The sequence below is a fragment of the Centruroides vittatus genome, unplaced genomic scaffold (genome assembly GCF_030686945.1).
Source record: "Centruroides vittatus isolate TY-2023 unplaced genomic scaffold, ASM3068694v2 contig_290, whole genome shotgun sequence".
NCBI classification, from domain to species: Eukaryota; Metazoa; Arthropoda; class Arachnida; order Scorpiones; family Buthidae; genus Centruroides; species Centruroides vittatus.
The window spans coordinates 33,311-58,519 of NW_027121846.1; the positions used below are offsets into that span (position 1 = coordinate 33,311).

The following is a 25,209-nucleotide window of genomic DNA, read 5'->3' on the forward strand; positions in this document are numbered from 1 at the left end:
AAATGCATTTGGGAATTTATCCCCTCTTCAGTACATGCTACAATGATACAATAAACTTAGTAAACAACTACGAGTATATTAAAAAGAACAAACAACCAGACTCCACATGCAGTAAGACCCCGCTTAACGCGGGGGATGCGTTCCTAGACGACAAAGCGCTAAACAAAACAGCATTAAACGAGGTCATTTTAATACAGAGTAAATAGAGAAAGAAGAACACGTGACCTAAACTAAACAAATTTTACTTTAATTTTAAGTTATTTTTATAATAATTTGCATAATAATAACACATAAACATATGCACACAGAAATGTAAAGTTCAATTTGTGATGAAGATCCTGACTTTTCTAAAATTCTTGTTTTTTGCGAGGAAGTCATGTCGTTTCATTTGTCGCTTTCTTTTTCTTTCCATAAGCAAATGTCGGTAGCAGAAGATCGCATCCAAAACGCCTCGTCTTGCTTTTTCACTCATTTGAAAATCTAGATCATTCGCTACAATTTGATCTACGATTTCGGTTATCGTTATCAAACTTTTACTAAGGAAATCTGTAGAGAAATTCTTTGGGTTCTTCGTTTTCAGAATCTTTATTTTCCAGTTCTACATGAATTCCTTGTTCTGCTAGTTCCTGAACGTTATCGTTGGCAAGACTTTCACCAGAAACCTCCAGTAACTCCTCAATATCCTGCTTGTCTACATCTCCTGTATGGATTAAGTTGACAATTCAGTCAACCTAACGATACAGCGAATAGGCTCTTCTCGTTGAGAATTCTTGGATACCTTCAGCCATAACTTCTTCCACACTCCGTTCATGCATTTATCAGTTAATTCTTGCCAAGTAAAGTCGATATTTCTTATGGCATCTATGATGTTATATATATTTTTTTTAAATTGCACAAAACAAACATAGATATAAGGGAAGTACAGCGCTACGACAAATTGCCATTTTTTGCTGATTGGTTCATGTTTGGGAATAATCGTATTATATACGAATCAATGAAATGCCACGTTAATTTGAATCGGCGTAAATTTTGAGCGATTTTTAGTCTTCAAGCACACCGCGTTATATTGAATCAGCGTTAATCGAGGCAGCGTTAAGCGGGGTCTTACTGTACTTTTATTTAACAAAAATACAAGAATTTTTAATAAATAACATTTTTGTAATCGACATGAACACTGCAAATAATAAGCATTGAACTTTATATTGTTTTTGTGCTGAAATTTGAAAAAATTGTAGCCTATAAATTTCCATGTCGTCCGTTCGAGCGTCTCTCTCCTTAATCTCGAGAACGGAGTAATATAGATGAAAGACGAGACCAGGTAAGGAAGCCTTAGGGACAAGGGCCCCCGATTAACTATACACGAATTTCCGATTCAAACCTGAAGTCAAGTTATTTCATTTCAAAAATTGGTAGTGGAAAGGTGTTAGATGGCTTCATTGTTAACAGGAAAAGTATGATGTACAGGGGCAAGATACTACTAATTTGAGGTGGAGAGCATTTACTGTATTTTAAATTAAACTAATTAATCGCTCGTTTACTACTACTAAATATAACATTATAAATAAAACGTATCTAAAATTTTAGTTTTAGTTTGAGGAACTTACATCAGGCCCACAATGGTGCAGTCTGGAACATTGATGAGGGACGGGGCCCGAATATCCTATGATGGAGCGCATTTGGATCTAGAATTATTGAAAAACAAGTAATCTCCATGTCTGTTTATTACTCCAAAAAATAATAGTTTTTGAGAAAATTAGCGTTTTTTAAATTTCAATTGAAACTCCTCTGGCAGGCGAGAACAAACAAGCCTAGAATCTGTGGGCCAGCACTCTACCTCCTGCGACAACTCCTACCGCATGCCGACTATCAAACGTTCAAGGAATTTCAAGTTTCAGTTGGAATCAAAACCTGCCATTTTCGTACGTAATATACAGACTTGAAAATCACTTATTTTTCGGTATATATTCTCCAGGTCCGAAAACGATCCGTCGTCGAGACTAAAATCGTGATTTTCTTGAATAAAACGCAGAACTTTAGTTTTTTTTTGTTTCCCAAATTAACCATGCGAAGATTCGAATCCGTAAAATAAGTTTCGTTTGTTTTTTTTTCGCTCGGTAAGCACTAAGAAGGCCTTTTAATTAATCAAACCCATAATGGACCGCCGGACAGGGTCTAACCCATCTGAGACTTACTGAAAATTTTAGAGCAACGGGCCGACATCTTAACCGAGTTTTTTTTTTTTTTTTTTAAACTCTGTCCGCCCTGTGGGCACTAAGAGGGCCTCTTTTAGTAGGCCTATTATGGGTTCGGCCAGGTCCACAATGGGGAGACCGGGTGGTGAGGGACGGGGCCCGACATATCCGAACAGACCACCCCCCGAAAAATTCCTGGGGATTATTCGACCCGTTCGGATTCGATCCCGGGTCCCCCAGAGCGGTAGGATGCCACCTTTACCGCTCGGCCATCCGGCCGTCATCTTAACCGAGTTAGTCACCGACTTGTAACTATTGATTTGAATTCATAGAAGATTAAATCAATTAGAAAATATATTATACTCTATATTAAGATTTAAATATGGAAATAAATATCTCTTTGGGGACTTTATCCGAAAATTTCCTTTCCATACTCGAAGAATTTCCCGAATTCTTCCCTAATTCCCTAATCGATTCTTAGAAATCGGGTGAATATTCTGAGAAACTGGCGAGAACGTGTGGCGCCATCTGTCTTCGCTTTTAGTACGAGTCGGATGTTCAGGGATGCTGTAATTAACGTCTGCGATATTTCTAGTTTAGTTTTTGTTTTCGATCGTTTCGCTTCACATAGAAAAATACGGCGCAAGATTTTCATCGTCGAACATTTAAGATCTTCATGAACATCGATTATTGAACACAACCGATTTCATTATGGGAAAAGTTAAAGTAAGTTGTGAGAAACTTAAGCCTTCATTTAGGCCTATTTTTCCCACTTTTGTTTATAATCTTTTGCACTTAAAATTTCGATAAGTTCTGCATTAATTATTTAATATATGCTGATAAAGGTATATTGGACCGCGCCGTTTCATCATACTTTATCGTCTTCTTATCGGTTTATGATGTTCGCCCATTTTGACATTTGTTGAACATTTCCTTCACCATCAAAATTGCAGCCGTTTGTGCATTTTAATCCTATTCTTTTACTAATTATACGTCACACATCAATATTGTATTACGTTTCCATTTAATCTATTGCATCTTCATTGAAAATGGTACGTTCCTCTTCTCTTATTATTATTTCTTTTGTTTTCACATGCTTGTTTATGTATGTTTTGAATTTTATAAAAGCTTTATTATAACCTATTTAACATATATAAGTCTACAGAAAGTTGAGAATGAAAGGAAGATGTTGATATCAACACAGGAAAGGAATTGATAATTCAATTATTTGTGTTTAAACTTGAATTATATGTCAGAATATATATTTCGTTGTATTTAGGTTGTAGAAGATTGCCAATTGAAATGTTTAAGTGCATTCTGCAGTATTAATAATCTTAAAACGATTGAAAAATATCTGTTTGTATTAATTTGTCGTGTGCATTATTTCGAACGATTTTAGAAGTTATTGCGGTATGGTAGGGTCCCACTAGTCCGAACTAATTGGGACAGAGCCCCCTTTGGATTAGCCAAATAATTGAAATAATGCAGAAACCAGCAGTAAGATGGGTCTCATTTTTATAGATCCAATGCCGTCGATGACTTTTCTTTCCATTTTTGTGCGTGAGTACTGTATAGATCTTCTCTTTTAATAGATTGTGTCAAACACTAATTTATTAATTTTGTACGGTATTAATACAGTACTACAATAAGATACAATTTTTTTTATTTTGTTGTGGGGTTCTAAATCTTTTTGTATTGTTAATACCATTTAAACTTGACTGGAAAATACAAAAAATGTATATTTTGCCAGCTAAAAAATTTCCTCTCCGCCGACCAAAACACATTCCGACTATCGGGACTGTACTGTGTTTTAAAGATGATTAATTGTTATTCGAAACTGATTTCTTTAATGTATTTAAAATATTGGCAGTTTTGAGAAATATAACAAAATAATCAACAAAGTGACCTGTTGTTTACTATAATAAAATTGATTGTTCATTGCAGTTAAAGAACATAATTTTAGATTCTACTTTTTACATTATAACTAAAGATTTTCTTATTTCTGAATGTAATTAAATTGGAACAATATATAGCTGATTCATATTATATATAAATTTTAAAAAATATGTGTATGTTTATATATTATATTTAAAAGTTATTATCTAAAAAAATAGTCTATCCATAAAACCATAAAAAAGTATTTATTCTGAACTAGTCCTCATTTAGATAAATAATTTTGTTTTTATATGTGATTTATTTTATATAAGTTAACAAAAAAAATGAGAATTTGTTTTATATATTTATACAAAAAATTAATTTTTAAATAAAAAAGTTAATTAAAGAATTTTAAATACAGCATTTAAGAAATATTAAAATGTATATTTGTAGGTTTATTTTCAGTTTTTAATGGCTTTTCTATTTAATTACTGCATTTGATATGTTTTGTAATAGATTTTCCTCTCTGCCAAATGCTATTGCAAATCAATATTTTCTAAGAAAATTGTTATTGCTCATATTCTAGAAACACCCACAATTGAAAACAGCTGCATATAATCTATACAATTTAATAATAATGATTTAAATTAGATTAACAATTATGTATTATTCATTTTTTTTATATTCTGACCTTTTAGCTTGTTAACTATATTTGGAAATTGGATAATAAATTACAATTTACTTCAAGATAAAAAATTTTATTTGTATATTATATTTGTTTAATATTTTACATTTTAAATGTTTCTGTTTCTCAACAGATTTGTGATAAAATTCTTTAAAATGTCTAGATTTTATTCAAAGATAATTGAAATATCATTAGTTGTTGTGGGTATAGTCTATCAATAAATCACTGAATTTTTTTATGTAATAAATTTTTTAAGTTAATGCTTGTTTTCTTTATTTATCATTGGAGTTTAACTTAAACAACTTTATAAATTGTTATGGTATAAAGTCATAATAGTGTTGTTTATGTCTCTGACTTTTCAATACAATTTACTGGTAAATTAACTTAATGACTCTAATATATTTTACTCTTTACAAATAATATTTTGACCCCTTAGGACAACAAAATGCAGACTAGACTAGTGGTTTTTTCCTCTTATTTTAAATTGGCAAGTAGCCAGACCTCCATCAACATCCATAGTGCAGCAATCAGTGATGAGTGACAAACATTCAGCATCCAACAAAAGAATTCAAACTTCCAAAATGTAAGGGGAATCAAGCTTCGTTACATCTTTTTTGTGGATTTTCTTAGCAATTTCCTTTTGTAGTGGGTGTTTTTCTATTTGCTTTTAATTGAGCTGCCTTCTGCATTTAATTTTTTCCAAGAAGTTTGATTATGAAATATTTATTGTTAAAATATTTAATAATTTGATATTCAGGTAACTATAAATACTTGCATTTCTGATATAAATATTATTTGTTTTATAATTATGTTTATGTTTATCACTGTAATGTTAGTTTTAATTTACATTTATATTTGTGATAATCCAAAATTGACAACATTCTAAAGAATGATAAATAATAATATAAAATATTTCATCATCTAAAAGGATATTGATTATTAAAACATTCTATTAGGTAATAATTACTTAAACAGTTTATATCTAATCTGAATATGCTTCAGAATCCCATTGTTTTTTCACAAACTTTTTTTCTTTAAATTTTATACGTATCAGTTAATATTGGTTCAGTTAATAAGTTAATTACTGAATGGTTATATCTCAATAAAAATTATTGTGTGATATATTGAGTAGAATGGGATTATTAAAATTAAACAACTATTCTTTTACTTTTATTTCAAATTTTGTTTGACACATTTAAAAAACTTTTTTAAAAATTGCTTCAGGTTATAAATATAACAAAGTATTCTTAAAAAGTGAAAATTTGGATGCTTTTTTTTCATATCTACAAAATGTTTTTTATTGGTGATATAAACATAATTTATTGAAACTTATAAATTAATATTGAATTATTAGTCTTTAAATTTTGAAACTTAATATATGATTTGCTATATATCTTACATATATATTAAGAAATTATAGAAATTAATATTACTTTAATTAAATTTTTTAATTACATAAAGTTTTATTATAATTTTATTTTCAGATCAATTTTAATACTTGTAGAAATATAAATTTAACATGTCCTACATGAAACCCATAATTTAAAAAAAAATTGTGTTTATTTAATTGTGTGCGCCATTTAACTTTGATACATAATATTAAGTACATGACAATGAGTATAACAATTACAAAAATAGTATGCAAGTTAATAAGATTTAGTTGCAGCAAGATTTAGTTTGTGCTATTACTTAAATGATATAGTCTTTAACTACATTGAACTTTTAAATATGAAAGAAGGAAAATACAGTGTACTTTTGCTAATCTAAACTAATTATTGTACAGGATTGTTTGGATTAGTGCAGTTGTATATAAAGAAAAGCAAGTCAAAAAAGACAAATTTGACATGCTTCTAAAAATTAATTCATGATTTCTTTTTGTTATTGGTTGGAACATTTAGCAGAAAAAAGGAACAAAATTTGTTCAGATTAGCAAAAGTATACTGTATTTAAAATGTATGTGTAAATTATTAAAGTATCTTATGAAACAATTCACTTTAGAACAAATTATTATTATTAATAGAATAGTAAAGTACTATTTGTTAAATTTTGTTAATTGAATTTGATTTCTATAAACTTTATTACCAAATTATGATTGAAAATTGTTGTTACCTTAAAAGATATTTTGATGATAATTTATATTACCTTTTTAATGTATTTATTTCATCAGTTGATTGTAAATAATTTACAATAAATCTAAAATAAATAATAGTAATAATAAATCTAAGAAAATGATTAATATTAATAATCCATTAATTCTTTCATAAAAATATAATTTTGATTTTAATTAAGAAACAATCATATAATAAAATTTAAAACAAAATAAACCTTTTATCAAATTTCTGATCTGCAATAATTTATACATAGAAACTATATTCCATTAATAAATTATATATACATTATATAAATAATATGTATTATGCTGATATCTGTTTCTGGAGATGGAATAAATTAACTTCAAAAAATATTTAATTTAATAATAATAATTTTTGACTTCAAGAAAAAATTATAGATTAAAAGATATAAATAATTTATCATTATTTTCATTGTCTTAATGGTGTTTTTAATTATATTTTGATCTCTGTCCTGATTTCTATGTATTAATAAATGTTGTACAAAGCTGGTCAGTAGTTCATAACATTCTTTTTAATGTATTAGGTTTAGAAATTAAATGACTGTTTCAACTAAAATTGCTTTCTAAATTAATTATTAAGTTATAAAACCTGCAAGTTTCATGACATATTAATTATATCATGACATAATTAATATTATGTTTGCAGGTTATATTTAATAATTTTTAACTTTACTTTTTAATGGAAACAGATTATTTCATATTGATAAAAAACAAATGGTTGATATTTAAGATTTTTATCTACAATCAAAACTCGCATGTCATTAAAAATTAAAAAACAGAAAGAAAATACTGCAATTCTAATGTTGAAAAACACTAATTCACAACAACAACACAACATTAAATATTGCTACTGTTAGTAAATGACAAAAAAAATTATGAAATTTATCTGGTTATTTAAACAATACAATCTATGATTTAACTAATATATCACAATAATTCTTTTATAAAATAAATATTTATCGATAATGTTTTAAATAACCAATATTTTATTAAAACGTGCCATATTTTTTGTTTTCAAAATAATATTGCACTTACAATTTGGTGCATTAGAAATGTAAACCACTCATAAATTGCTCTTCCTTATTAATGTCTTGTCCAGTAATAATATCCAGTAGATTTTTAGCCATAATATGAGTAAACTGTTGTAGAATTATTTACTGAATGAAGTTTCTCTTACAGCATAGCATTTTTTCATTCATTTTGAATTACTTTTTTCATTGTTAATGTTTTTCATTATTTTTCCTCTTTCATCCTCTTGTTTAGATACTTCATGGAGTAATTTGCTTTAAAAAGCATATAAATGATAATTTGATGAAACTTAATGACTATATTTTCAGTACTTCAAAATATAATCATTAAGTTTTTGTTTTATTTCTTTACTAAAAACTTTTTTCTTCTCTTTTTTTGAATGATTAAAGAATGTCTGACAGATTATGCTTGTTCATATTTTATTATAATATTCCTACTTGTATATTTTTATTCTATCCATATTTTTTAGTTTAACTTGATTTTGTAACTGTGTAAACTGTTTTGAAAATTTTGTTTTACATTGCATATATCAAAATTTTAATTATTGTTAATTTGATTGTTATAGATTAATTAATCAACAATATTTAAATATGTATCTCAGACTTTTTCTTTTGAGAACATTGTTGAGTTAAAATTTTGAATGGAAAGGAAATTTCTTTTTATAAAAAAAATTTGATCTTTGAAATAATTTTAACTTTAGCTTAAGACATTCATTTTCTTAAATCATATAATCTTTGTTTTTAGATGTATTTTCTAGATATAAATTCTATAAATCTTTCATCATTGCATTTTCTACTGCTAATGATGCAATTCTCTATTTAAGGTTATCTACTGTTAGAGTTTTAATGACAGAACCCTTTTTTTAAGTATTTAGATTGATATAAGTGATAACATTACAAGATATTTATAACTGTAATCTGATGAATTGTTCATTGTTGTTTATAAAATATCCAATTAAATAAACATTCTTTGATTTTATAAAATACACTATATTAATAATTAACAAAATTTTGTAAATTTAGTTATATTAAAAAGATTTTATTGATGAAATAAAAATGTAAGTATAAGAAGCTTTATTTCAATTTATACTGAATAAGTCTTATACTAAACTATAATTTATCATGCTTTGAAAATTTACATAAGTATGTAAGTGATGAATCAGCGGTTTAGTTAATCATAATTTTTAAATTGGTTAGTAAATATCCACCTCCTCAATGAAATGTTTCTAAGAAAGGGAAATTTGCATCTCAATGTAAAACTTATTAACAGTTCAGTGTACTTAATATATACATTATAAAATTCATGTGGAAATGCTAATAAACCAAAATATTTTCTTTTTGTTATAGATAACATTAAAATTCTGAAATTTATTTCGATTATAATTTACTATGCTGGTCTCTCTTTTAAACAGATCAATATAATTATTTTGAGAATATTTTTGTTTTTATAATCCAGTAAAATAAAGCATAAGTCTAATGTGTGTTGAACATAAGTATAATAGTACTGTACTTTTGTAAGATTGTGGATTTATTTTTACTGAATTTTACATCATAATAAAAGTTAACAACATAGTAATGTTTAATAGATACAGTAAATTTAAAATCAGAAAATATTTTTATTCAATGAACTTATTTCGAATGTATCACATAAGGTACTTCTATTATTTTATCAAGGTAGAATTATAAGGAATGACATAATAAATAATAATGAATTATAAAATTAATTATAATAATGAATTATAAAATTATTGATTTTATAATTCATTATTATTTATTATGTCATTCCTTATTATCATTATTATTATTGTCACCTACTTCATTAGGTAACAAAATTTTGAAAATTTTATGTTTATCTGATTTATTTTAATGTTTCTTTATCAATTTTGATGCAAGGATATAAAAAAATTGTTATATTTTTGTATAGCATCAATTTTTTATCCACAATTTACATTAGTACAAAATCTATGCACTTGTGTAATGCATAACTTATATTACAAAGCTTTAAGAAAATGACAGGGAATATAAGAGAGTACAAATCATAAATATAGTATTTGTTCAGCATTAGTTGGATCAATGCTTTAAAACAAGTAAAATGTGTCCTAAAAATTAACTTTGGATTAAATACAAATGAAATCTTTTATCCAGTAACAGCACTTCAACGAAAACTTGAACATTTTCGGCCTTCACTAAGGCCTGCCTCAGGATTTTTAATGAAACCGAATTGCCAAAGTCGAATGTCAGAACGATGATGTTCAAAAATCGCTTTTTTAAAATTTTGAACATCATCATTCTGACATTTGACTTTGGAAATTCTGTTTAATTAACCAAGTAATTTGTGAAGAACATAGTTACAATAATGTTGGATTGCCTTTGCTTCTTATGAACACTATTATCATGGCACACCAGATTTTAGATGTAATCTGCCGTCATAAATTTTTTTTTTTCTCGTTTTTAATTTTTTGTGAAACATTTCATTGTATTCTTCATTCATTGCACCCAAATTTTCTCTGAAAAATCAAAAATGTAAGTAGTGTAAGTAATGAAGTTTCACTGTCATATTGCACTTATTCTTTTAAAATTTTTCTATTAATACTGAATTCTCAACAAGTTGTTTGTGCTTGTTGTTAGTCACAAGTCTCTTATGAAATCATCTAGTTCTTGTTAATTTGTTTGGAAAATGTGACTTACTGCAAAATGTGCCTTTTGAAGTCATCTCTTTTCATTGTTACACTTACTACCTGACCAAACTTCTTCCTCTAATCTCTATGTACCTTTTAATGGTTGTGGGATAGGAAGCTCATTTCAATGTGGAACTGATGAAATAGATAATTGGACATTAGAATATGTAATTGCATTCACTCTCATTCCTACCAAATTCGAGGAATGGTAAATGGCATTGATTTCCTTGCATCCTGAAGTCAACTTTCCAGAGTTGATCTGCAATGATTATAGCAAAATTGCAGTGCCTGCAGCTTGTCTGGGTCTCTCATAAGTATTCCTATAAGCTTAATACACAATGAAAGACTTAATCCTTATGGTTAATTTTGTACTGAATTTGTTTAAGAGCAATATAATATTCACAAACGTAACAGAAATAGTGTGGGAAGAGCTTATAAAGTACTAATTTTTAGTATCTTAGGAAACCGACTATAATTGCGGTCGGTAAAACTTCCGTTAACCTAACGGGTACTTTACGTGGATCCGAGATTAGTTTGCCAGGCCTGGGCTTTTAAGCGTGCACCGAAAAATTAGTAATAATAACGATAAATATCAAGTCAGATCAAAAGTTCAAATATATTTAATTAGCAACTAGAATGTACTACGTACAAATGTCAATAATCCAAACAAAATTTATTAACGAAAATCAACAAGTCAACCCGACAATAAACTCAGCTAACTTAATAGTAATTTCCCTTTGAAATTCGACAAATCAAATACTTAGCAACTATGAACAAAATCTCTTACTAATTAAACGTCTATCCGTCACCTCACTATACGAAGAAACTATTTCCTCAATCCTTTCGATATCGTCAAATCGATCAACTCCTCTTTAGCACCTTGGATCGTCTAATTATCAATCTGGACTTCTATCAGAAAATACTTCGCTTTCGAATTAACCTCGCTCTCACAGTCGCCTCGATTTGGAAATCACCTCTCCTTCTTCGGTTAACGTACGGGTTTTATACTGTGAGGTGACGTCACACTTGAGCTGGGTTACTCCTCTTATTTACATACTTAGTTGCTAACATTAACTTTGTTCTGGCAGCTTTAAGTTTCCGACAAAGCTTATAAACCGTTTACAAAATATTTATCATAATTTTCTGGGATGTTTAAGACGGTTTATCAAGTATTTCTCTACTAGTGATTGTGGGGACTCCCCCCATTTTTTTTCTGCGGACTGTTACTTCCGCCGGGCAGCGCAAGTGCGCAAGATGTTTCCTATGGCGCTTATTTTTCCGTGAGTTGTTTTTTCTTCGTTTTTCATTACTAACAAGAGAGTGGTGGGGAACCTTCGTCCTAAATAAACATAAACCCCAAACAAAAAGATAATAAAACGGAAATAATAATAAAATAAAAAATAAGGTTCGGACTCAGTTCCTTACAAGCTTAAAGCTTTGACCATGTTTACCCTGAAATAAAGGTAAATTTAAGGTATTAATAAAAACCAAAAAATAAAGATAAAATAAAAAAGCTTTGATGATACATAAAAAAACCAGAACGACCATTTGAATTGGTGCATAAACTTGTATAAGAAACAACTGTTAACTTTTTTTTAATATTTTAGTCGTTACACTATATTTGTACTGGAATTTATTAAAATAACTATTTTTAATAAAGTTTTGATTTATTTTGTACTATTATATCTTTTACAGTTATTAATTACAAAAATTATTATTTAGAAAATTTTAAAAAAATTGTGTGAAATCCACAAAAGATATGACTAGTCCTAGATTCTGTTTTCTCTTCCTAATCAAAGTAACAGAAGAGAAGATATTAATCAAATTCTCAGAAAAAATTAAAGATCTTTGAATTGTTGTATCTTTAGTATTCGTAATTGATTAGATCTTTTAAAGCATAATGTCACTTTTACAGTTTGCATTTATATATAATTGTGATATTATGCTGAGTCAATTTCTCCTTGCTAAACAAATTGATTTACAAAGACATACTTTTGATGGTAGGTAGCAACAATGAGCATTTAAATGGTACTTTAATTCTCATAACAGATGCTGAAATATACCCAAGGAATGGAAACAAAGCAGAAAATCTAATTTGGCATTGATGTGACAAATGAATAACAGCTTTCCTGTAGAGTTTGTCTGGCATAGCCATATTAATGTAGAAACCTTAACCTGAATTGGTTGTATGTAATATGACAACACTTCCAAACCTAAAATCCACTGAGAAGAATAAAAACATTTATTAAAGAACAAACATTTTCACCCTTTACAAAGGCCATCCTCAGGTTCTACTGGTAGAATGCAAATTAACAGAAACAGAATTTAAATAACATTCATTGTGTATGAACATTGCATGCACAGGAATGCAGTAATAAATTGTAACATAAAAATGATTACAAAAGAAAACAACACATACAAAACAGTTAAATGCATATAAATATCAAAAAGTCTGGAATAAAATATACTTCAAGACAACTTGAGTGTTGATATATAATGATATGATATATATACCAAGCCAGAACTGTTTATAAAACATTACATAGTTACTAAATGTGCTCAGATACTGCCCTCCAGGCATGTGACATAGGAGTTGATAGCTGTTCCTCTAGAAATAACCCTGTATATTTCAAGAATCTATGAATATTTTAGACGCAATGGTAATGCATTTCAATGATGTAAAAAGTGAGCTCTATCAAAGTAAATCTCTACATCTGATGCATGGGCAGCCAAGGCTGTAGAAATATCATAAAAATATAAAATTTTTTAAAATTTTAAATAAGTTAAGTTCTAGAAATAATAATGAAGGATATAAAGGATTTAAATTAAAATAGAATGTTAAATATTATTTTGAGTATACTTCATAAAGTTACATTTTAGATGCTGAAATGTAATGTATGGTACTTTTAAAAATCATAAAATTTTAAAAAATTAGATTTTTTTTCAAAAAGCAATTCTTGATTTTTTTATACTAGACGACAAAAGTTGTCTTGTGGAAAATGACATCTTTTCAATAGGACTGTATATTTTATTTGTTTAAATTATATATCATACAGAAAAGTTCAGAAATGTTACTTGTGTATGTTTATATTTAATGGGTATGATTGGAATGATCAAAGATGCTTTCAATAATAATATGTATTTTTCAAAACATGAATATATACTTTTTTATTTCAAATAAGAATAAATACTGAAATAAAAAATATATATATTCATGTTCTGAAAAAGTACCTAAAAATGAAAATAAACATGCATATAGTTGAAATATTATGTAATCAGAAAGTAGTAATGACTAATATTTTATAAAATATATATTTTTTTGAAATATCTTTAACTAATTTTATGTGGTTACAATTTTCTTTCTGAAAGAATAAGATTATGCTGACTATTTTATATAATTTAGTTATTCAGATATGATTTTAAATAATTTTTTTTGCTAAACACCTGTATAAATATATTCTTGTTTTTATATTAAACATTGAATTTTCTTTAGTCTAAATACTTTTTGTACTTCAAAAATTTTTATTATTTAAAATTAAAGCAGTGTGATATGCTAAGATGATTTATGGAAGATTGTCTGCAAAATTTACAAATTTTAAATTCAAAACATTAATATCTAATCAGTAGAGGAGCATTTATAATATCTAAAATTTCTCCAACATCTGAATAAACTTATAGTATTAAAATATTTAATTTTTTTCATGTGAATAATAAAACATTTTTGGAATAATAAGAATATAGTAAATCTGTAGAATATTTAAAAATTTGTTTCATTTAGTAAAACTTGCTTATTAGATTAGGACAGGGTGCTTTGGATTAGTAAGTCATTGTAATGGATGTGTGGCCGCCAGCGCCAGAGATCCCGAACACTGTCTGGCAACACTTGCGAACGAAAGTTGGCTGGCAACGTGAAAAGGAGGCGCGAAAGTTCGCGGGTTTTTGCCTGGGTGTTGGCCGAGGATGTCGGTGACAGTTCTCACCTTTTTAATAAAGTTTTTTTGTTACTGTTCGTGTTTGTCTGCTTAGTTCTAAAGATCAGTAGGATCGAATGACAAAGTGGTGACCCGAACGTGATACGATTAACGAACTACTTGGACTTTCGACTGAATTGGATAGTGAACGACTCTGTGTCTATGAAGGAACATTTTTAACAGGACATGCAGGTATGATCAGTTTCTGAATCGTAAATTCAATAAGACGACTAACAGTGCGTGACTCGGGCTAAGCCTAATCAAAGACTATCCCGCTTTCCTTGTACCCGCATAGTTAGGCGCCCGAAATGGCGGAACAGAACGAGTTGGAAATCGGACGTGTACAGGCAAAAATGCCTATCTTCACAAAAACCAACATCAAATTATTTTTTGTGCAGCTAGACGCAGCTTTTGCCATTAATCGGATTACAAGTGAGAACACTAAGTACAACTATTTAATCAATTCCCTGGACGCGGAGATTCTATCTAACGTCAGTGACTTAGTATTTGACTGTCCAGCCGAAGCTCCATTTACTAAACTCAAAGATCGACTCCTCAAAATTTTTCAGAACTCCGCTGCTAAAGAGGCTAAAATTCTGCTTGAAGATCTGGCGTTAGGGGATCAGAAACCCAGTGTTTTACTTCGTAAAATGAGGGAGCTTTCAGCGGGCAAGATTACCGAAGAATTTCTTAGAAACTTGTGGCTCCGACGTCTCCCCAAAAATATTCAGACAGTTCTGGCTGTTAGCGGTGATGAACTAGACAAGCTAGCCATCCTTGCTGACAAGGTTGCTGAACTTACAGAACCAACCCAACTGGCCAGCATCAACTTAGAAGCCGACAATCCCGTAATCAAAAATCTCGAAATGCAGATTTTAGAACTCACAACGAAGGTTGCAGAACTTAATGTATCGCGTACTGCTCGTCCCCGTTATCGTAGTAGAGAGAGAAACCGACATGACCCGAATTTGAGGTATCGCATTAGTTCATGCCCTCGAGGAAGAAGCCTCAATCGTCAGGGATATTGTTACTACCATGATAAGTTTGGATCAGCCACTAGGAAATGTTGTTCGCCGTGTTCCTTCGACCGAACTGCTGATCAGGGAAACGAGCGCAGCCAGCCGCAGTAACGGTCTGTGGGTCCAGCCTGGCTCCTAAATATAGCCATCTGTTTGTGTATGACAACAAAACTGGCCTAAATTTTTTAATTGATTCTGGAGCAGATTTATCGATCATTCCCAATCGCACTAGGAATCAGCCTACAAAGGTTGAATTGTATGCTGCCAACAACTCTAAAATCTCGACGTATGGAACAAAGGTGCTAGAACTTGACCTGAACTTAAGACGTTCTTTTAGATGGGAATTTACCATAGCTGATGTGCAGAAGCCTATAATCGGTGCAGACTTTTTGGCCAACTTTGGACTCATTCTCGACATCAGAAACAGATTACTGGTTGACCCCCTGACTTCCCTTACTACATGAGGAAGATATTATACAGGACCACCTACTTCGGTCAAAACTATAATCAGCAATCCCCCAATGCAGGATATTCTCAATGACTTTCCACATCTCACTCGTCCTCGACCGTTTTCAGATAAAGTCAGGCACAACACAGTGCATTATATTGAGACACATGGTCCACCCGTATTTGCTAAACCCCGTAGATTGCATCCGGCTCAGCTGCAAGTAGCAAAGCAAGAATTCCAGCACATGATGGAGTTAGGCATATGCAGACCATCAAAGTCCAACTGGGCTTCTCCCCTCCATATGGTGCCGAAGGGTCGTAACGATTGGAGACCTACTGGAGACTATCTCTGAATAGGATAACTGTTCCTGATCACTATCCAGTGCCACACATCCACGATTTTGGTCAAAGTCTGCACGGAGCCCGAATATTTTCCAAGACCGATTTGGTTAGAGCTTTCCATCATATACTAGTTAACCCAGATGATGTGCCAAAGACAGCCATTACAATGCCATTTGGGCTATTTGAATTCGTTTTCCTCCCTTTTGGTCTCTGCAACGCAGTCCAATCATTCCAACGATTCATGCACGAAGTTCTGAAAGGCTTAAACTTTTGTTTTTCATACCTAGATGACATCCTCATTGCTAGCACTTCGTGGGAGGAACATAAGATGCACATGCGGCAAGTGTTTCAACGCCTTGACAAGTACGGTCTGCAAATCAATGCATCCAAGTGTACTTTTGTTGCCCCACATGTATTATTCTTAGGATACATGGTGTCTTCCCACGTCGTTATGCCACTTCCAGAACGTGTATCTGCCATAACTCAACAGAAGTGACCACAGACCCTCAAACAACTGAGAAGGTTCTTAGGCATCTTGAACTTTTATCGTAGGTTCCTATACCATGCGGCCCATCACCAAGCTCCTTTACACGATCTACTTAAAGGAGCAAAGAAAAACGACCAGCGCGAGATTAAATGGACTGACAATTCGATTCAGGCATTTGAGTCATGTAAGTCACAATTAGCAGATGCCACCTTACTGCATCATCCTTCACCAAGTGCTACCCTTGCACTTCACGTCGATGCATCTGATTCTGCTGTGGGCGCTGCCGTTCATCAAGTTACAGCACAAGGTCTCCAGCCACTGGCGTTCTTTTCCCGCAAACTGAGTAACTCTCAGTGTCAGTATTCTGCATACGACCGAGAACTTCTGGCTGTGTATTTGGCTGTGAAACATTTTTGGTTTATGCTGGAAGCACGACAGTTCACCATTTACACAGACCATAAACCATTAACGTTTGCCTTCCAGCAACGACACGATAAGTGTACACCCCGTCAGTTGAGACATCTTGATTTTATAGGACAATTTTCAACAGACATCAGACACATAAAGGGGATCGATAACGTTCCAGCTGATGCTCTTTCCCGTATTGAATCAATTAGTAGCCCATCTATAGATTATAGCAAAATTGCAAAAGACCAACAGCAAGATCCTGAGCTCCAGTCTCTCCTGACTTCAAGTGACTCATCACTTGTACTTAAGAAGTTTAAACTTTCTGATAGTGATGTCGAAATTTACTGTGATGTAACGACAGGTCGCATTCGTCCATACATTCCGCCTAGTTATCGTCGCACTGCTTTCAACACTGTTCATAACCTGTCCCATCCAGGTGTAAAGAGCTCAACAAAATTGGTAAAAGCAAAATTTGTTCGGCCATTCATCAGTAAAGACTGCCAGACATGGTCTCGCACCTGCATTTCTTGTCAACGGTCGAAGATCCAGGGACATGTCGCTAGCTCTTTGGGAACCTTTCCTGTTCCAGACGCTAGATTTTTAAATATTCATATTGACATTGTTGGTCCATTGCCACCTTCCAACGGCTCAACATATTGCCTCACAATCATCGATAGATTTTCTCGTTGGCCTGAAACAATCCCGTTGCCAGATATAGCAGCTGAAACATTAGCTTCAGCCCTGTACTCAGGCTGGATATCTCGCTTTGGAGTGCCTGCTCAAATAACATCTGATCAAGGACGGCAATTCGAATCTGGCTTATTTAAATCCCTCACTCAACTTTTTGGTACCCAAAGAGTTAGGACAACAGCATACCATCCAATTGCAAATGGCATTGTTGAACGCTTTCATCGTTCACTTAAAACTGCCATCAAGTGTCACTCTACTGAAAGATGGACGGAAGTGCTACCTACAGTCTTGTTAGGATTACGAACTGCGCTCCGTGAAGACACCAATACTACCGCGGCTGAGATGCTCTATGGCACCAGCCTCCGACTGCCTGGAGAGTTTTTCGTCCCAGGTTCTCAGAACGTCAATCCATGTTCTTTCGTCGAAAAACTCAGGACGATGATGGCAAACTTAAAACCAGTGCCTGTGGTACACCACTCCTACCGCAACCCATTTATCCACAAAGAACTGCAGTCATGTTCCCACGTATTTCTTCGCAATGATGCTGTACAAAAGCCCTTGCAGCCTCCATACGATGGACCCTACGTAGTCGTGTCACGTGGTAGCAAGACATTCACTCTATGCATAAAAAGAAAAGAAACTGTAGTTTCTATTGATCGACTGAAATCGGCTTTTATTCTCGCAGCGAGTGAATCGGACCAGTCACCCCCAACGTCTCCAATGCCAAGACCAGCGCCAACTAGACGTACCACAGACAATCCAGCCCCAACGCAACAAACTACCACACGCTCTGGCCGACATGTAACCTTTCCCGCTCGTTTCGTGTCGCAGACACTGGTGGGGGAGTAGCTGTGGCCGCCAGCGCCAGAGATCCTGAACACTGCCTGGCAACACTTGCCAACGAGATGTTGGCTGGCAACTTGTAAGAAAAAGAGGCGCAAAAGTTCGCAGGTTTTTGCCTGGATGTTGGCCGAGGATGTCGGTGACAGTTCTCACCTTTTTAATAAAGTTTTTTTGTTACTGTTCGTGTTTGTCTGCTTAGTTCTAAAGATCAATAGGATCAAATGACAAAGATGTAACTTTTCAGTTTTTATTTTATGATATTACTAACAGAAAATCATTATCCAGCTTGTGAAACACAGCTTGTGAAACACAATGGTGGGGAAAACAAACATTTTCAATTGCTAAAAGCAAATGTTTGTTTTTCCCACCATTGTGTTTAATTTTGTTTTCCCCACCATTGTGTCTCCATCCTCAAGTTAAAGAACTTATTCAGAAATGTATAACAGAATAGAATGTATGATGAAATGAACAAAAGAAGCTAATTAATAAATAAATGGTGCTGGATAATACTTTCCTAACTTATTTTAGATATGTTTAGATTAATTTACAAAATGAGATTTTATAAATTTTAAATTCTGGAGGTTTGTAATAAATAATAAATAAATCTCAAATGATACAATTGTTATATCAATATTTTATATTATTAATTATATTGAACATTTTAAATATTTTAAATTCTATTTTTTCATTTTTTATAAATTAATTTGAACATGTGTAATATAAGTTTGGAAAGTATAATACCTAACACCATCTATTTAATTAACCTCTTTTTGTTTAAATTAATTGATATGTTGAATGACTTTAATATAGTGTAATTATTAATGAATTAATATAATTTATTCAATAAATTTTTATAAAAAGATATAAAATAAATAAGGAAGAATGTGCACTAAATATCTATATTTTTCATATTCAAACTGTTTACCTACTTTGGAGTAGGTTTACAGTTTCCGTCTGCAAAATATAAATGTTTAGTACAGCATTCTTCATTATTTATTGCCTTTTTATTATTTACATTCCTTATTTGTGATAGATCAACTAAGACCAATTGAATGGTCACCACTATCATCAGACCTCTTACCTCAATGGACTTATTCTTTGGGATGTTATCAAAATATTTCATGAAAACATACACTGTTGATGAGTAATTTGTATGAATACATGTATATGTATGAAAATATATGTTGATGACAATAAAGAACTGAGCCAAAGTGTGTTTGAGTATAGAAATTAGATTACAGGAAAGTATGATACAAATTGCAAATAAATACAATCTCTTATCATATTTATTGTGAGTTTAAAACTGTTTAATAATCTTAACTTTATAATCATCTGCATGTGTTTTTCTATAACAAAAACTGCATACCTACTTTTGTACCCCCTGAATATAATTTTGTTTCAGTTTAATATCGAATTACCTAGTTTATATTTCATTTAGTTTGATAAAAACAACTTTACATTATTTAATGATGTATTTATATTTTATTTTATTAATTGTAAAATAAGTCTTTGGCATCTATATATACAGTTTTGGATGATAATGTCAAAAACTGAATTATCTTCTAACATGATCATATGATATATTTGAATATCTTAACTCTTTTAGGCACACAGTTTTAAAGCAAAAGCAAACCTTAGTTTCACAGAATTTTTGTTAATATAAAAAAATGGAAAAACTGAATGAAACACTTTAAATAAATGATTAAACTGTATGACTATGAGTAACTTCAACTTTTCAAGGTGGATTAAAATAAATTCCACCATGCATAAAAAAGCTACACAAAAGGTGGAACAGTTTTTAACCCACCTAACGCAAAGAGCTAAAAAATATTCAAATATACATGTCAGGTGGTTACAAGTAAAGTAGAGCATTCTGTAATTTAATAAGCAGTAAAGTACCAAAATTTGTATGTATACTATTTAAAACTAGGGGAAAAGGATTATGTGAAAAAAATTTAGTTCCAAAATGTGCTGATAGATGAGAATATGTCACTCTAAAACATAAAACATCATACAGAGGACCACAAAAAGAAATAAATATAAATCCAAGATGTAATTTCAAATTGTTATCACAGCCTGAAAGTCATTTATCATTTATTCATGACATTGGAGATATTGTTGACACTGCAGTTAAGCTTAAAGAGATAATCATTTTTTGAGTCAGAAAGTCCACATAGGCTATTTCGTACACATGGTATGCTGAACTCTGGAATGCAATACATATGGAGAAATGTTCCACATGCTAAATTTATTATAAAAGATTTTCTTGTCTTGAAAATTGTTTAAACTAATATCTCAAATACTGTAATAGAAATAACAGAGACTTATCACATTGCTACTAGTAACATCAAAATGACACTTCTATCATCAGAATGCAACTTTATTATTGGTATGCTTTTCAGTATGGCTGATGAGGGTCTTGTGTATTGAAATGCGTACACAATGATAGAAGATGCATTCTGATGATAGAAGTGTCATTTTTATGTTACTAGTAGCAGTGTGATAAGTCTCTGTTATCTCTACTATAGTATTTGAGATATTAGTTTCAATGCTAAATTTAGTTTAAAACAGTTAGGTTAGACATACCTCTTTGATAGACATTGGCTTTGATGTGACCCCAGATCCAATAATCACATGGTATAAGATCATATGATATGGTAGCCATGCCCAGGGCCAGATTTGAGGCGATTGGAGTCAATCAGGCCCCACACTTGAAGGGGCCCCACATCACATCAAAATTTATATATTTAAAAATAGTATATTTTACAAAAATAAATATCTAGGTATATTATTATAAAATATAAAACAACATATTTGAATATGTAAATGAACTGTTAATTAATTTTGTTATGTAAAGTTTGAGGGGCCCCGCAGTGTCATCTTTATAGCAGGGTGTACGGGGCTCTGGCCCAGGGTCCCCAGTCCGCGACTAACTTCTGAATATCAGTTACTTGAGTACTAATAATAGATGGCTGAAGGGATTCGACAAAGTTAAAACACTACGTACTGCGTGTTCTTTACAGGATTACGAGAACGTATGGTTAAAGGAAGTTTCATATTATGTGTGTTCAGTTATTGTAGATTCCAATGTAAATTTCATTTCAATGACCAGTAATTTGAAATAATTCAATTTCGTGTTAGGCTGGCCTCTACTAGGCTCCCCCATAACAAAACCCTGGCTATGCAAATGCCATAGGTCTGTAATATACTATTCTTTCTGTTTCCTTAAGGGTGCCCCATCTTGGTCCTGGCCCAGGGCCCCGTACGTTCTAAAGATGCCACTGGGGCCCCGCAAAAAAATTCAATTGGTCCTCGGATCTATTGGATCCGGCTTGGCCATGCCATCGGGGGAATAAATGACTAATTATTCTTTACTGAAATGATCTTGTAACAGCTGTTGCATTAGTCTTGCAATATGAGGTAGACCTCCATCTTACATGAAATTTGTGACAGCCTCTTTGCAGCATTGCATTTGTAAAAACTTGTAACGTAGAAAAACTAAAACACAGAAAACTTGACAATTAAAGCAAGATCAGTAAAATTGAGTACTCAGAATCAATAATTGCCTGCATTATTATTATTTCTTTACACAAAACCTGATCTGTAGAAGATATAAGAGATATGCTCTGCAAATCAACACAGCAATAACTGCTTTCTTATAAGTATTCCTGCTTTTTCTTTTGAATTATTGATGAAAATTTATTAAATTTATGAAAAATATTAAATAAAACAACTGTCTATGTCCAAATATATTCATGTCAATTCTGCTTTATAGAAAATTTTATAAAAGGCATTATTTATAATTATAATTGCAAAATATTTTTCATACTTTTTAAATTTTTTTAAAATGTCTTCACCACTCATTTTCATTATTACAAAAAATCAATAACGTGATTTTGTAAATTTGAATTTGGTTCGTTCTTTTTGTTTTTTTGTTCGAGTAACTGAAGAAGACTGATGAAATCAGTTGAAAACGTTTTTATATAGTTAAACTTTTGCTGGAATTTAAGAAAGGTGTTGTTTTCTCTTTAAATCAATAACATTCATGATTTTGGCATTCCTCTTTAAATTATTACCATTGTGATAAAAATGTAAAGAGATGATAAAATAGTTTCCTTTAATAATTGACTAACTATAAGTAAAAAGTATTAAAAATAATTCTGCTGTTTAAAGTACATCAAGAGAAGAGGCAGATAATGATATTATTTTGAATAACTGCTAGTTTTGAATTTTAATTAGAGGAAGAATGGTATAAAAAGGAAGGTCAAACCGTGAATGTTATTTAATGTTTTTATATCTATGGCATCAGCTATGATGATGATTTTGTATTCTGTTTTTTTTTTTTTTTGAAACCTTTTATTAAAGTTTTATTTAAACTGAATTTTAAATTTAATTGCATTATTTTTTATTTACATGCAATGATTAATAAGTATAATAAAATGTATCATTGTCATTACAAAAATTAATTTGTTTTCAGAGGTGTTATTCTGTGTAGAATGGGGTGCATGTTTACAAAAGGAGAATTGGAAAATTCCAATCCAAGAGTATTTCATGTATGTATTGATTTTATAAATTTTAAAAAAATGCTTAAGGATTAAATTTAATTGCTAATATTTTCTATTAGGTGTGGAATGTAAATGATCTTGGAAGGCATGTAAATCCTGGTAAAATAGAAGTGACTGAGGTTGATCTGATTCTTCGACAGAAAGGGAAAACTCCAATTCATTGGCCTTTAAGAAGTCTTAGGAGATATGGTTTTGATGCAGAACTGTTCTCTTTTGAAAGTGGACGAAGATGTCCAACTGGACCAGGAATTTATGCTTTTAAATGTCGTCGGGCCGAAGCTTTATTCAATGTGCTTCAAGAATGCATACAAAATTCTGGTGGGGGAAATGGAACGAGTTTTTCTGTCTCTTCTTCTAATACAGAAGATATTCATAACAACTTGACAAATTCTGTGAATGTTGCTTCTAATAGTGGTATTAATGGCAATGTTGCTAATCAGACTCCATCAGTTGATATGGATGGTTATTTGGAACCTATAACTAGTAACAACAGTTCTGTAATGGCTTCCCATTCACAAACTGGAAGTAATTCAATGAATGGGTTTGTCAGTTTTCCATCTGGAACTGCTGTGGAATCTTCTACAACTGTTCAAGCTGACTGCCGGATTTGCAATCAAAATGCAAATTCTCATTATGCAAATGAAACTGTTTTTGCAAATACAACTTCTAAAGATCCTCAGTCTAATGTTAATTTAAGTCATCAGTATGTAAACTCATCTGTCATCACTGAAAATGCACAGAAAAAATGCAAATACAATAATTCTTTACAAAGAAGTAATGTAAATACTTCACTGTGCATGTCATCATCAGATACTGTTTTCCCTTCTGCAAGAATATGTCCTTCGGATAATTGTTGTCTACATTGTATGAGTTGTGTTGATTTAAACACAAACTATGCAAAATTAGATGACTTACTCAAACAAGAACAGTCAGTCAAACAGCATTTCTATGTCAATGTGAAACCTGAAAAATCAAGCACTGTGACAGTAAATAAAAATATTGCAACCCCAAGTTGTCAGGTTATAGAAAATGCAACAGTTACATTACCTAGCAATCAATTGAAAAGTCCTGTTGTTCACTTTTATGCTAATTTAAATGCATCAGTTCCCAATACAAGTTCAGATTTAACAGATGCAATGGGTGATTTACAACAAGTAAATTACATTGTGCTTGATTTGGATCATTCGACAGATGGTAAAGAACAAGTTGTGTCTCCAATTTCTTCCACAAGCATGACATTTCCTCCTTGTTCTCCCCATCAAACACCTGAAGGTTATGCCACCATAGACTTTGATAAAACTGCAGCCTTGTCAAATTCTTCTAATCCTTACTTGTGTAATGACGACAGTGTCAGAAAGACTCGCCACAATGGTACCATACCTCTCTCTTGAAAATTAAATCAAAAAGGTGCTTAATATGGTGCTGAGGTTTGAATTGCTGGTCAGTTCTTGTTATTGTGATAATTTAACTCAAAAAATAACTAATTAAATTTCTTAAGAATTTATCATTATGTTAGAAGATTGTGAATCATATTGAATTATAAATATCACAGTCTACATTTTTTCTATGCTAATTCATAGATAGAAATACATCGAATTGTATTTTTGATCTTTTAGAGAGCATTCAATGCTTAGCCAAATAGAATTAAAACAGTAACATCTATTTGTATGTAAAAATTATCCATAGAAAGAACATTACCAAAACAAATTAGTCATGCATTAACCAAAGAAAAGTGCAGCTAAGTCAGAACCCCATTATTATATTATTTAAAAATGCTTGTTATCAAGTTTAAATCTTATTTGTTATATAAATATATATATATAAATATATTAATATATTTAAATTATA

The 25,209-nt window shown here is 31.1% G+C and overlaps 2 protein-coding genes across 3 annotated transcripts; both read left to right on the forward strand.

The window, feature by feature from the left end:
* The first annotated feature begins 2,593 nt into the window (after positions 1-2,593).
* Positions 2,594-25,209, forward strand: LOC136972347 (fibroblast growth factor receptor substrate 2-like). Of its 2 annotated transcripts, none has more exons than XM_067266904.1 (3): positions 2,594-2,918; positions 23,274-23,349; positions 23,421-25,209. In XM_067266904.1, the coding sequence occupies exons 2-3, from the start codon at positions 23,293-23,295 to the stop codon at positions 24,750-24,752; spliced, it is 1,389 nt and encodes a 462-aa protein (XP_067123005.1). In that variant the 5' UTR covers positions 2,594-2,918; positions 23,274-23,292; the 3' UTR covers positions 24,753-25,209. The 2 variants fall into 2 exon arrangements, with proteins under 2 accessions (XP_067123005.1, XP_067123006.1); XM_067266905.1 differs by lacking the exon at positions 2,594-2,918 and adding an exon at positions 2,934-3,244.
* LOC136972319 (uncharacterized) lies at positions 14,869-15,690 on the forward strand. The gene has a single exon (XM_067266874.1). It carries the CDS (start codon positions 14,869-14,871, stop codon positions 15,688-15,690), a length of 822 nt encoding a protein of 273 aa, XP_067122975.1.

Bases quoted from the DNA above. Each gene is read 5' to 3' on its own strand.
- LOC136972347 (XM_067266904.1), top strand. From the start codon at position 23,293: ATGGGGTGCATGTTTACAAAAGGAGAATTGGAAAATTCCAATCCAAGA. The intron at 23,350-23,420 runs GTATGTATTGAT...ATTTTCTATTAG, and splicing joins CCAATCCAAGAGTATTTCAT to GTGTGGAATGTAAATGATCT.
- LOC136972319 (XM_067266874.1), top strand. From the start codon at position 14,869: ATGGCGGAACAGAACGAGTTGGAAATCGGACGTGTACAGGCAAAAATG.